This window comes from Accipiter gentilis, chromosome 12 (genome assembly GCF_929443795.1).
Source record: "Accipiter gentilis chromosome 12, bAccGen1.1, whole genome shotgun sequence".
Classification (NCBI taxonomy): domain Eukaryota; kingdom Metazoa; phylum Chordata; class Aves; order Accipitriformes; family Accipitridae; genus Astur; species Astur gentilis.
In genome coordinates, this window is record NC_064891.1 from 12,061,194 (window position 1) to 12,074,642 (window position 13,449).

Consider the following 13,449-nt stretch of genomic DNA (forward strand, 5'->3'; position numbering starts at 1 on the left):
GAAAGGCCTGTTTCAGACAAACAGTTGTTTGGATAACCCGTGGGGTATTAATTTTATTTTAATATGTCTTCAAAATAATCACCTTTCTTTATTGATTTAATACAGTATATCCATCTGATTTTGTTTTTACTTCTACTCCTGCAGTTAAGATAGCTTTGGGCCCTGTACTGCAAAGTGGTGAGCACTCAATTCTTGTGTTGCTCCATCCTTCACAGAAACTCACCCCAGAACATCCATGAAGCTATGCACAGAGAAAAAGAGATGCAACACAGCTCCCCCTCCATGAGCCTGCCCCTTCTTTCCACTTACTGGAACAATCACATTGAACACTGTATTTTCTGACCTTTTCGTTGTGCATCTCAGAATGAAGAGTTTGGTAAAAAGTTATCTGCTGATCATAATAACTCCTCTCCCTCTTACTACCTTTTCTCTGAGCCTCTCTAGCCAACAGGCTTAAATATAATAAGAAAAGCAGACATCTTTCTAATTTCTGCATTGACAGGAAAATACAGAATTACAAGTTTGCTTTTTGTTGATGACGACTGTAATCTGAGTCTTGCCGAAGGACCTTCACTCCTAACTCTCCAGTATCTGTGTGTTCAGTAGTACACCATACCACAAGCTCACACTTGAAGTGTGAAGCAAAAGCTCCCAAAGAAAAGTGAAGTTGTTCCTTCTCCAAAACAGCAAAGAACTAGCATCTATAACATTAATCTTTGCCAGAACAAGAAGGGAAAGGAGAGGATAAAAGGGAAGGAACTTCTGAGAGCCTCCCAACGCTCACAGTAAACTATCACGGATTACTGTGAAAACCTCAAACTGTTCTTCGCTTCAATGTTTTCCACAGAACATATTGCAAGCTCTCCACATTGCACTATTTATCGACAAATTAATGTTAGGCTTTTTAAATAATGGCTGTAGAGATAAATCCCTTTCTTAGCCACCTGGCTCACTGTGGAGTATTGTACCTTTTCTTCACTGATAATGAATTTTATCGAGCAAACGTACCTCCCTTTGTGTTTGCGTAATTCTAACTGTGGCTGTTAAATTAACAGCAATAATAAGGGGGAAACAAAAAAGGTTTGAAAGGTAAACAGAAAAACATTCTCCATTTCTGAATTTCAAATCTAAGCTTATTTTACTTACTGTCCAGGGAAATCTTCTGTCTTTGCAGACATCTGGGATGTTAAGAGGCTCCATCGTATTCTTGACATACTGAGCATACATATAATTGATTTTGTTTGTATCATAGTCCCTGAAGAATACAACATTATTATTATGTGCTTAGTATGAAAATGGATCATTTCATTATGCAAAGCAGGTAATTGTAATATCTTTCCTGTATGAGGAAAGGATATAACCAATAGATATATAATGGAGTTGAGTTAAAATCCTGTATCCTAATCCAGCTGTCGTCACAAAACAGCAGAGTGGATTGATATATACGTTCCACCATTTCTTTAATATTCAACAATGTTAACACTGAACACCAAACTTAAGAAATAAATCAGTACAGTTTATGCAGATGAAGGACAAAGAATGAACAGCTGGGTTTATATTGAAATAAACAGAACTTTTTGAAAACAAACTCCATTCACAGATCTGACACACTTGAAAAATTAATACTAGATGAAATTCACGCATTCTTTAAACAGAGTGCAGAAGGTAACATTTGTGAATTTTCTGCTTCTAAGTTCATTTCAAATCTGTTCTAGAAGTAAAGGCACAATCAGTTGCATGGGGATTCTGTTACTGAAATAGAACTGTTTATTCCAAATCAGGACATAAAATGTCTTTACAGAATCAATCATATCCTACTTTTTTAGCCACGATGTATCTAATTAAGGCATTTCAATTCTCTTGCACCCTTTGCCTGCTTTGGAGGAGGACATATGTCCTAATAATAAACCTGTTCCCATCAAGCTCCTGTAGTTTCCCTCTGACGTTTGACTTGACTTTAGTTATCCTTCTGGTGTAAGGCTGTTCACAGTGCAAGAGGAAGGGAATTACTCTTTCATTATTTCATAAACTTAGTTATAAAAGGCAACGCCCCACAATTCTGAAAACCAGTCTGATTTGGGGTTCTCTTCAGGGTCCTCAATTACATAATAAGCCTGAAATTTTACTACGTAAAGTAATACTTCCCATCTAATCCATGTCATAATATTTCTGCTATTGCCCAAAATTGTGCCCTTCAAGCATAGCAGAAGTTCTAACTCCAACAGTTGACTCATAGTACAGTCCTTAGTATATAATTGTGCTATCTCATGAAGAAGATTCAGATATGCAATTAAGCCTCCAAGATTCCTTCCCTATCAGTTATGAGAAATAATTTACTAATGGCCCATGCAAGCAGTAAATTACATTTTGAGTCCATTAACTGGTAACCATGAAAGGGATAATGCATAGGAAAGGTAAATTCTCTTTACCATTCCCATAGTGTAGAAGAGGAAGTAAACAGAAACTTTCTTTTTCACCCTGTGATCTTACTAGTCTGTTGTACCTCTGTACTTTCTGGCTGTACATTGTCTGAAATACAGCTCAACAGTTTTCAGTTGCTCAAGCCACACATGTTGGACATAATTTTCTAATACATGGAATTAATTTTAATATAATAAATGTTCTCTGCAAAAAAAGATCAAAGGGGTACAGAAATCCCCATATTCTCTCTGCACACTGTATCTGTAGTAGTGCCTTTTATATACAACTGTGTTTCACTCTTTTGGCATTATTTGAAACAACTGTTTTTGATGACAGAGAAAGGTAATGGAGACAGTAATTTTCAAACTTCAATACAGAGGTTCAGACTAAATTTGGAAACTATTTAATCTGGATATTTTAATTCAGCTATTGCTACATCTTTCCCTTCCTCCCAGATGAACTTCTTAATGGTTTCTCAAAGGTGACTGAAAGTTAGAACTTTAGGACTTTATTTTTGTTTTAGTCAGTCATGTTCTTTGAGTCAGCTTCGCTATCTATGAAAAAAGAATAATGATTAAAATAATTGATTAAAATCATAAATAGTATTAGTATCTACTAATGTGGATATGTCTACTCTACAACATAGTCATCTACACAGATTTCTTGCAGATCAGTTTTAGAGCAGCCCACCAACTTAAATCTTTACTTCTCACATTTTGTACATTTCCATAGCTTAGCCTTGTGATACAACTATGTACTTAGACCTGACAAAAGTGAAGAGATCAGGTTCTACTCTCCCATTCTGCTCAGTGTGACCTTTTTTAAAGTGATAGAGTTTGTCTATGTACATTTCAGAGCAAAACCTGCTCTATAAAAACAGCAGTAATACACGGTACCCAGTGGAAATAAGGTCTGTTATTAAGAAAAAAAAAATACTAAAAGCATCTTTTCTTCAGCATTCTCTTGGGATGACCAAAAGTTTGAATTTATTGTTTTACCTCTTCAGATTTTCAGCTGAATCTTCTAATTCCTCAGATTCCATGTGAAACACACTAGAAAATGAATCCTGGAATACCAAGAGGATATTTTAATATATGGGTGTATCAGGTTGTCATAAGTTAGAATAGTAGTATTCATGAAAAGCTTGTTGCAGTTATCAAAACCTATTCTGTAATAAAGACAAGTGTAAAATTATTTAACTTCATTTCACATCTAGCAGCAAGTGTATAGGATCCTACCACAAAAATATCTTTTGATACAATTTTAAATACCATTGAAGTGTCTTGATTCTCTGCTGATCACTCTGAGAAGAAATCCCAGTATTTACAAGCTGTGCCAAATTTATCTGTCAGCACAGAACTTCTTTATTTTAACATTCATCCAATTCTAGACCTGCTTTGCTTGGACAGGTGAGGACATCAAAACCTTTTAATGTATTGACTGATCTCTGTGTTGCTTTTCATGCAGCTTTTTTTAACAGTTGAGAAGCCTGAATGTAGAGAGAAATTAGATTCTCTCTGTACTAAAGATTCAAACTACAGACTGCAAACTAGGTGCTGGAATTTATCTAACTTGCAAGGACAGTGTGAATCTGTGAATACAAAAATTATGTAAATTCCTCTTCTGTATTCTTGTGTGCAGGAGTGACTCTTCTAAATACAGTGAGAGATGGGATTGTGGCAGATGATCGCCAGTGCTGTGTGTTATTTCTGTGCTACAGAACCTGGAAATGCTTCCTTACTTCCAGATCTTAGTACACGCATATCTGTAACGAGTAGTGAAGGTAAAACTAGCAATGCCAATACAAGACTGAGGCGTGCAACATAATATCCTGCTCCTTGTTCTGCAGCCTATTTTCAACAGGAAGGAAATACAGGTGGGCAAACTGGAAAGGAGTTGTGCTTTGCTTCAGTGAGCCAGGATCTTGGGACAGGCCATGATTCTGTTTAGGTACCTTATTTAGATACTCCTTGTTTAGATACACTCAAGAAACAAAAAGTGCCATCAAAACTGATTCTGCACAGGAAACAAAGGCCACTTTGTTTTTCTCCCAGCCTTCTCCTTTTTTCTGTCCTATATCAGTAGCCAAGAATATGAGTTACAAAAGAGTTCAACATTCAAGATCTATGCTATACGAGATAGCTTAGAGCCATAGTTTACCAACAGGTAATGCAAAATGGCTGCCTAAAATGGCGGTCTGGCCTACACAAAGACTGAAGCCTCCCAAGTCAACACCTAACCTGAGTAGATGCTGTAAAAGAAAAAGCAGAGGACAAAAAGGCGACCAAATATACTACGGGTTTGAAACACTTGTGTCAGAATGGAGAGAAGCCCACACTGCTCCCAGGGAACAAACACTTCTGCCTTTAGACAAAAAACATACTCACAGTACAGTCTTCATCCACTATGAAGATGGTACACCTCTGCACTTGCATGAAGGATATTATAGTGGCAGCGATCTTCTTCAGAATTACTTCCAAAGACTGCTGCTCTTCAAAAATCAGGCTGGCAAGATCAAGAAGCACCTAGGGAAAAGGTATTTTGTGAAGTTTTGACTAATTGTGATTTAAGCAGTAATTATCATTACTACTGTCTTTGATTCTTCTCCTTTTCCCTGAATCAAGGAAGTCAATATGTATGTCTGTGACCAAAATTAAGTTTGGGCTTTCACACAGACTGTAAGGTCGCAGTAAATAATAGCCAGTTTGGCACTTTTAATCAAGAAATAAATAGCATAGTTAGCTGTCTGATGTTTTTGGTCAGAGAGACATAATAGATCTAGGCATTAACAGTTCATCAAATGAAACCTGAGAAATCCTGACAACACACAGTTATTTGTCCTTAGGAAACCTAATAGTTTCCTATGGCTCATGTGTGCACTCTAAAAACAGTGATATTTACACTTCTTAAGACTTTTGAACACCATTATTATCTGTTGCAATTTTAACAGATCCTAATGAACTCATTTGGTGAAAACATTTAGATACAGTCTGCTGTATTTCAAAGCTGCTGCTGAAAGGACTTAGCTGCTCAGATGTGATCATATTATATTTCTTTTTCCTCACAAGAAGCATGGAGCCAATTTGAAAAGATTATCCATATTTGTACCAATTTACAAACACTGATAATCACTTGGAAACTCAGACTCAGAAAATTTTTAAAACTGCTGCCTAGTTGTTTCTCCAAAACCTTTTCATACCGTATATGGCAGACATATCCATCCGTAAAGGCCATGGTATTAATAACCCATCACTTATAAAGATGGCTGCAAAATACAGTTACATTAATCAGAAGGAAATCCAGTTTTCCGTCTGATCATTACTGAAAATATGGTTAGTGACTATTTATAGTTGTAGTGGACTAAAAGAGCAATCTGTATAACTTCTACTGTTCTGTAGGGATAATTCTATCTGAAATTTCTGGAGTATGTACACCTCTGGTTGTGTGATATGTACAGTGATCCACAGGCTAACTTCAGGTAGTATCGAGTATATTGTCACGGAATGAATTTTCTGACATGTAGCTTTACCTTCTTCCCCTCAATAGTACACTTCTCGCAGCCCAAGCTGGAATGTGCCCAGCTACTTCTCAGTGCAGTTAGTTGGAGCTTTATCAGAGATACACAGCATTCAATTACAGTAATTAAAAATAGCCAAGGAATAACTACCATATGAGAAATATCAGGAGCAAGCACTGATTACTAGCTAACCATCGTAATTTCTGTATTCTTGGGACAAACCTGTTGATCATACCTGATTACGCCTGTTCTCAAGCAAAGATGTCTCGTACAATTGAGCGTTGTGAAGAACAATTCCACAAAATGCCAAATATGCAGCAAAATCCTGAAAACAAATGAACATCAACACCTCATGAAGATGTCTCACAGCATCTTAACTGTATTCAAAGATAAACTACTGCAATTTTTGCTTTCACTTTGAAGTATTAATTGATATTTTTAAGATATTTTTGGCAACCACACATTCAGGGGTGGGTTTTTTTCCATTACTCATAATTTGTTATTTCCTCAAGAATCTCTTCTCCCTTTTTTAAACTAATGATCTTCACAGTTTATCCTGGTAAAAGTAGGATTGATATAAGAAGCAGCTCAGAGGAATCAACTCATTTTACAGGAATGCATGTTTTATCTACAAAAACTGACTGCAGACAATCAGCCTCTCTTATTTTGGGGAATTCAATCTCTTGGAAAGCAGAAATAAAATTCTGCTAACATAGCAAACCCAGAAATTTTTCCCCTTTCAGAATGGGATTAATTCTGATATCCTGCAGATACTCAGTATGCATTTTGTTTTAAAGGGAAAGTTTTCAAAGGGAAAGGGTGAATTCTGATTTTTCATTGCTGAGGGTTAAGTCAACTTCTCCAGCCTGTGTGCAGCCTGTTTTTTGCAATACCAATCTGAATGTGAAGCCTGGAAATGTTTGGAAAGCAACTGCAGTGTGAGAATTAGGAATCAAGATGCTGTCTGCTCTACTGATTATCTCATACATTGTTCATAATTTATCCAAAGCTTTTTCTCATCCTGCAATTACTATATTGAGAAGTGATACAGAATTTTAAAAAGAATCACTACACAAATTTTACATTCAAAGTATGTTTGTTGGGGATGACAGGAGAGTTAAAACCAATTAATAAAAAAGGATGTCTATTAAAAGTTATCAAACTGTTTTACAAGGCATTTCAGTAGAGTAAGCCTGTGTTTCAGAGGTGTATGAGAGATACCATGCTGATCCAGAAATTAAACTATTTCACATCCACATATCTCACAGCCTCATGAAGAAAGAAATTTGCAGTATTACCAGGAATCTTTACTTTTTTAGAGGTGTTTAATTTTTAATAACTAAAATTTCTGATCAGCATGCAAAGTAATCACATACCCATCCCCCATTCCCCTGTGAAAATAGAAGAGATATAAATGTCCAGTTTTTATACCTTTTCATCTTGTTCAGTGAAAGTGCCACCAATTCCAGATTTCTTATTGATTGCTTGAGCCACACCAACAACCTAGTGTATTCAAAATGGAGTAATTAGATAATTTTTAGGAGTCTGTCATTGGATTCTATTTCTAGACATATTTATAGAACATAATATATGATCATTACAGATATTAATTTGGTTGACGTTTGGATAACAGAAGATATCTAAGCCTGTTTTTTTCCTAATTTATTCATATGACAAATAGCTGAGCATGAACCTGAAATATAAAAAAAAAAAAAAAGTGGCATGAGTCCTTGCTGCCCTTAGGAAGAGAGGTTGTTTTGATCCAAAATTGATTGCATAAATTGGAACAGTCATCTCCCAGAAAGACAACAGTTCCCTCTTCTGCAGTCATAAGCCAGGCCACACAACAGCTCGCTCTAAAGTTCATCTGCTTGTGTGTGCAGAAAATACCCTTCCTGCTAGCTCTGACAAGATTTCCAAAACATAGCCTCATTTCCATATCTAGAGTTAGGCTACAGTGATCTTTTTACATTTTGTGTCTCTCTGAATCTGACCAGATTAATTTTCATCTGCTGAAAAATAGCATACAAAGGTTGCGTTCCTGCCAGATTCAAGTTTGTTACTCAAATTTAGTAGGTTATTAAAGGTAGGCTTTTACTAAAACCACATTAAACCAACACTTAGAAGAGATACTTTGTTATGCTTCAGCTGGTAGTTACACTGTCCTTCTTGCCAAGATGTGCTGATATCTCGCCATTTTTAATTACTTTCCCAATGGAGCAACTCAGAAGGTAGGGCAGAATCCTGGTTTACAGGTAAGGAAGTTAAGCAAAGGGTAAAAAGTCATTCACAGGTCCTGAGGACATCTGCGATGGACCTAAGAAGCAAACTGCTATGGCCTGATCAACATTAAAGGCTTTCTGTTAAGTAGTTCTTTCTGCTCTTGGCACATGGCTTAAGTCCTAGCTTTCAGATGGACTATGTATTAAGATCACCAGCCAAGAGGCTTTATAAGTTAAAAGCTACCCACCTAAGTAAATCAGTGCACAGATGGCAACAATGAGGGTTTACCTGAACTAGAAAAAAACCCTGCTATGATTTATGAAATAAAGACATCAACAGACCAGCTCCATTTACTTTGTTGGCTCGTCTCCTTTTGGATTTAAGTGGAAGAAAATGGAATCCTTGTAACAATAAACCCAAGCCAGATTACACATCTAGTTTTAGTCTTACAAAGTTCTGTCTAAATTAAGTTGAATTTCAGATGATGCTTTTTTAGTGTAGAAATAATCTGTGGTAAAATTTGATTTCAAGTTTCTGGACATAATTCCTTGAATTGGGAGATTCAAACATGATTTCTTACAAAATAGAAAACAGTCCCTTTAAGGACAGTCAATTAAAGTCCAAACTGCTGATGCTTTTGTAACTTTCTACATAGAGGATAGCTAGCCAATAAACATGATTTCTTGATAAAGGATGTTGGTTTAGATTTTAAAAAAATGTAAAATGAACATGAGAGAACAACACAGCTGTTTAAGTGTGATGCTTCTGTTACTGCCAGTCTTTGTGGAGTTCAATTCTGCATGCTGGTAAGAGCCTCCTAGGAAACAAATCTGCCCTGCAAACAGCAGAACTCCTTACAAAAATGAAAGTGGAATTCAGATCTTGGCTTAGTACTGATTCCAGTTTCTAATGCAGGCTATAACTCTGACATCTGGGGAGAAATAAAATTGGGTGGTTGCTTTGGACTTACTCTTAGATACTCAACATAGATGTCTTCTCTGGTAACTTGGATCTGTTTTTCCGAGCCCAAGGAAAACAAGACAATTTAAAGAGACCTTCATACAAGTCAGTATGAACAGAAAGTGAGCATTTCTTTAAAAAATTAATTCACTGGAATAGTATTTCTGTAGATTCCCCACTGCAGTTATTCAAGCTGTGTACTGGCAGTGACCATTCTGTCCTGTAAACTAGTTTAAACTTCTCCTGAATTCTGCGCTTATCCTTGTACTTCCGTTCTACTCTTCTGAGTCATAAATTCACCATGTAATTTCACAGCACAGTAAAACTGGAAGGCCATCAGAAGGAGACACAGGTTAATTTCATTTGAGCTACTTCTGACTTTCACTGTCAATAAGGTGAAAATGAGAGTTTTTCTAATTCAAATATTTTGTCATTCCATTAAAAAAGGTTATTTTTGTTATTATACTACACATTATTAATGCACAGTCTTTCTTTACTAAATCAAATTGTTACTATAATAGACATTTTTCTCTGATGCATAAACATTTCCAAGATTATAGGATTTCAAGGCCTTAGCCTTTCCCTAAAATAATTCAGTATGTTTCCACTCCTTTTGAGACTTTGCAAATTATTACTAATCTGACTTTAGGCTTAAAAGAATTGGAGAAAGTATAGTTTCCTTATTTGTGAAGTAAAAAAAAAAAGGTTCTGACTGTTAGTGAGTAATGACAGGTTTCTGTAATCGATATCAAGAGTGGGAGCTATAAGGTGGTGAACCTAATGCTGTTTATCAGGATGGATGAGAAAGGTACCAAAGGAGATGACCTTCTGAGGAAGGTGCCAAGTGGAGGGTGGGGACAATTATGTCTGAGCTGTTACTTACATTGGTACCCAGAAATGAAGCCTGCAGTTTATGGTATTACGATGAATAGCTGCTAGCAGCACCTGGAATGGATTTAGGTTAAGAGAGCGCTGAAAGAGAGGAGTAGTGCCAGAGCAAGAGGTAGGAGATGGAAGCTGGAAACTGGGAGGAGCTGCAAGTCACTCACTAAAACCCTGCACTTCCTTACAGTTAAGATTGTCCATCTGTCTAAATGGCTGGATCTCACCTTCTGCTAAACTCAATAAATCTGCTGTGCAGTAAGCTCAGAGGCTAGAATGTGCTAGCACAGATGAAGCCCACCTAGCTGAGTACAGTAACATGAAAGAGTATGTGGTAAGAAGCCATAAAGTATATGCACAGCTTTTGATTCTTTTCAGATTTTTTGGCATGCTTGCAACAAATAATTGACAAAGCTGCAAAGAACTTCCTTTGTTTGAGATCCAAGTAGTGCAAGACCAGTGCAAGGTGTTAATGATGGTATTTTTCTCATCTTGCTTTTTGGAGAAAAACAATATCAGAAGAAAACTGTGGTGTGCATGTTTAAAAAGTTGTACTTAACTGTTAATGATTAAGTTTATAACTGCTAAACTGATGGAAGGTTTACAGTTTTATTTTTGTAATGGAAAAGAAGACAATTTAGTATCTCTCAGGCTAGCCTTCCCAAAATACTGATGTTACAAATAAGGTCATTGTTCTGCAGCATGAATCACTGCCAACTGTGGGCTCAAAAATGTCTGTCTGAAATAAAGCTTAACTGTGAGTTCCATTCCATACAACCCAGTTTTTCCCACAGTCAACCTCTCATTTACTTTAGTGAGGAATATTTCTTATCTAGTGAACTTTCTTACTGTAATAACAATGTACAACTAGCCTTATATACTTCTATAGCAGACTTTGAATAGTAAGCAAACCCTTTAACCAGTCAATATGCTTTTATGTTAACCTACACGTGCAGAGATTAATGGTTAGGCCTTTTCTCATACCACTGCCTTCTGTGGATACTTGTTTTTTATTTTTTTTTTCCAGTTTTGATCCAGCATGAGCTAAGACAACTTTAATGAGGTCAGAGGCTTTTTAAGGCATCCAGAAGGTGAGTACTTTCGTCTTGTGTAAACACATCCCCTCCATGAAAGGAAAGTCTGTGGTACTTAAAAAAGCTATAAGAAAACAGTAAAAGGACCATATTAATATAGCAAAAAGACTATTTTTAGGCTCCCTTCACTAGCACTGCAGGTTTCTGATACATTAACAAAGGCATGTGTTCCAACAGAAATGGTCATTTTTAGATCTTTGTTAAGATCTTTCAGTAAAAGGTTTTAACTGAAGAGGGAGGGAGTAATGAGGAGAATAAACCTGCTAAAAATTCACGGTCACGTTGATGATGATAAAAAATTTGTGCAGATGCAAACTGCTTTGTTTTTGTTGTTGTTTCAGTGGCATTCTAAGCCTTTAAAGACGACTTTGTAGTATGTGCTATTTCTTTTTCCATGCAAAATAGTTTTAAAAATTAAACTGGTCCAAATTCTGGCCTCATTTATATCAGTACAGATTCCAGTGAACTTCACTAGATTCTCTAGAATGTGGTGTAAAGACAGTAATGAGAAAAACCTCAGGTGGATATTATTTAGCCGTTGGAGTCTTGCCTGCAACCAGGTAATTAGGAGATGTAGGAAACTCAAGAGGGTCTGTTCCTGTTACTAAAGTAATTATGTAATTAGGACAAAAGTAAATCATGTGGTAGCATTTTAGGCCATGGAGAACATATGCCTGCATTCTAGAGAATACTAAGCACAGCGAAACCCAAATCCTTATTTTTAAAACTTACTATAAACAAATCTGAAATAACAATAGGCCTGATCTGTGATCTCCAGCTGTGAGTTACGTTTGCACCAGCAGAGAAATCAGAGAAATTGAATCAAAGGTGACTAACTGGTCTGAGCTTAGCTATACAGAAAACTTATTCAGATAACAGGTACATGAAAAGTGTGAAATCTTTGTGGCAATACACAAGACATATCTGAGATAAAGCTTATTCTCTGTAAAGCTTGGAGAATATCATAAAAAAAATGACAGTCCACTCAAACACTTGCTGATGAAAGCACTGTTCCGGTCTAACAAAAAGGTGGCTTTTAAGTTACTTTGACACAATATTTTGTGTCTTTAATTCTCTAACAGGCAGACACCAAGTGAACTTTTTTGAAAGTTGAGTCCTGTAGCAATGAAGCAAAGATATGTATGTTTGATTTCTTGTCATTGTCCTACTACACCTACAGAACTATCCTGTATATTTATTGGTCACCCAAGACAAAACTAGTAGGAAAGAAAGGGGTTTAAAACAGCTATGAAAGGGGATGACCACTGGAAAAGCTTAAGGTAGTACTCTGGACTGAAGAAAACCAAGACTAAGGGAGAGAAAAGACTGAAGTAATTAGTATCTGCTTATACTTTGATACATGTGAGTTTATGGCCTAATCCCTAAAGTAACCAATGAGCTCCTGAGTGCTACACACTTTTTTCCATGAGCTTTAGCCCCAGTCGAACTAGGTAGGTGGGATTATAGAACAATGTATATCTACAGTAGTCATGCAGTTCCTAACAAAAGCCTTCATCCAGGCTGGCTGTATTGAAAGTATGTAAGGGGTGGTCAGAAAGGAACAAGCTGTATGTTACCATAGTGGTCCAGCTTTCTTTAAAGTCAGTCAGAAAAACTCCCCTTAGATTAGAAACCATGTACTTTGTTATTTTCCATTCAGGTGACATAAGATAGACATACCTACACCAAGAAGACAAAAAGCAGTTTTGATGATGGAATTGTTCTCTTATTTTCAGTCCCCAAAAGGGGGAAAAAAACCCCTCCCTCCAACAATTACTGAGTCAGTATCCACACCTATCCACATCACATCTCAACACAGCTTTCCTAATTGTATTCTTGCTGGCAACACAGGTAACCTCCCAGTGCTGCTACTTGTTCTGTAACCTTTCATCTCGATCTGTACCAGTTATCCCATTTAGTGGAGCCTGATTCACATTACAAGGAGAGATTTCTTCTAATTATAAGAGAGCTTTATTTTTGCTACTTTCTTGCAATAGCTGACTCCTGCCTCTAAAAGTAGCAGGTTACCTAGAGTATTTTGCAGTAGATGATGACTGATGACTTTAGTGCTGATGGCTATGCTCTGAATTTTATCTGGATTGTTTCATGCTGCAATTTTTTGTGCATTAAGATTACAGGTCTAACTGTGAAAGCTGTTCCAGCTCTACAGTACTCTACAGGCAGCTAGTGCCCTTTTTAGTTGGTTCTTACTTCAGTTGACTTAAAAATATAATAATATAATTTTGCTTCCTAAGAAGATAATTTTTTTTTTCACTTTGCTGGCACCTAAAGAAAAATGACATTAAGCCAAAGAATGGTAACAGGAAGAGGGAAACTCAACTTTTATCTCAT

General features: G+C 36.5%; 1 protein-coding gene across 4 annotated transcripts in view; it reads right to left on the bottom strand.

Annotated features, from left to right (window-relative positions):
* PDE5A (phosphodiesterase 5A) overlaps nt 1–13,449 on the bottom strand; it is a 63,795-nt gene that overhangs the window by 29,342 nt on the left and 21,004 nt on the right. For all 4 annotated transcript variants that reach the window (XM_049814780.1, XM_049814779.1, XM_049814782.1 and 1 more), the window contains exons 4-8: nt 7,370–7,441; nt 6,174–6,263; nt 4,809–4,946; nt 3,420–3,487; nt 1,147–1,255 (exon numbers count right to left, since the gene is read on the bottom strand). In XM_049814780.1, coding sequence (XP_049670737.1) covers nt 1,147–1,255; nt 3,420–3,487; nt 4,809–4,946; nt 6,174–6,263; nt 7,370–7,441 — 477 coding nt within the window. The remainder of the gene's footprint in view (nt 1–1,146; nt 1,256–3,419; nt 3,488–4,808; nt 4,947–6,173; nt 6,264–7,369; nt 7,442–13,449) is intronic.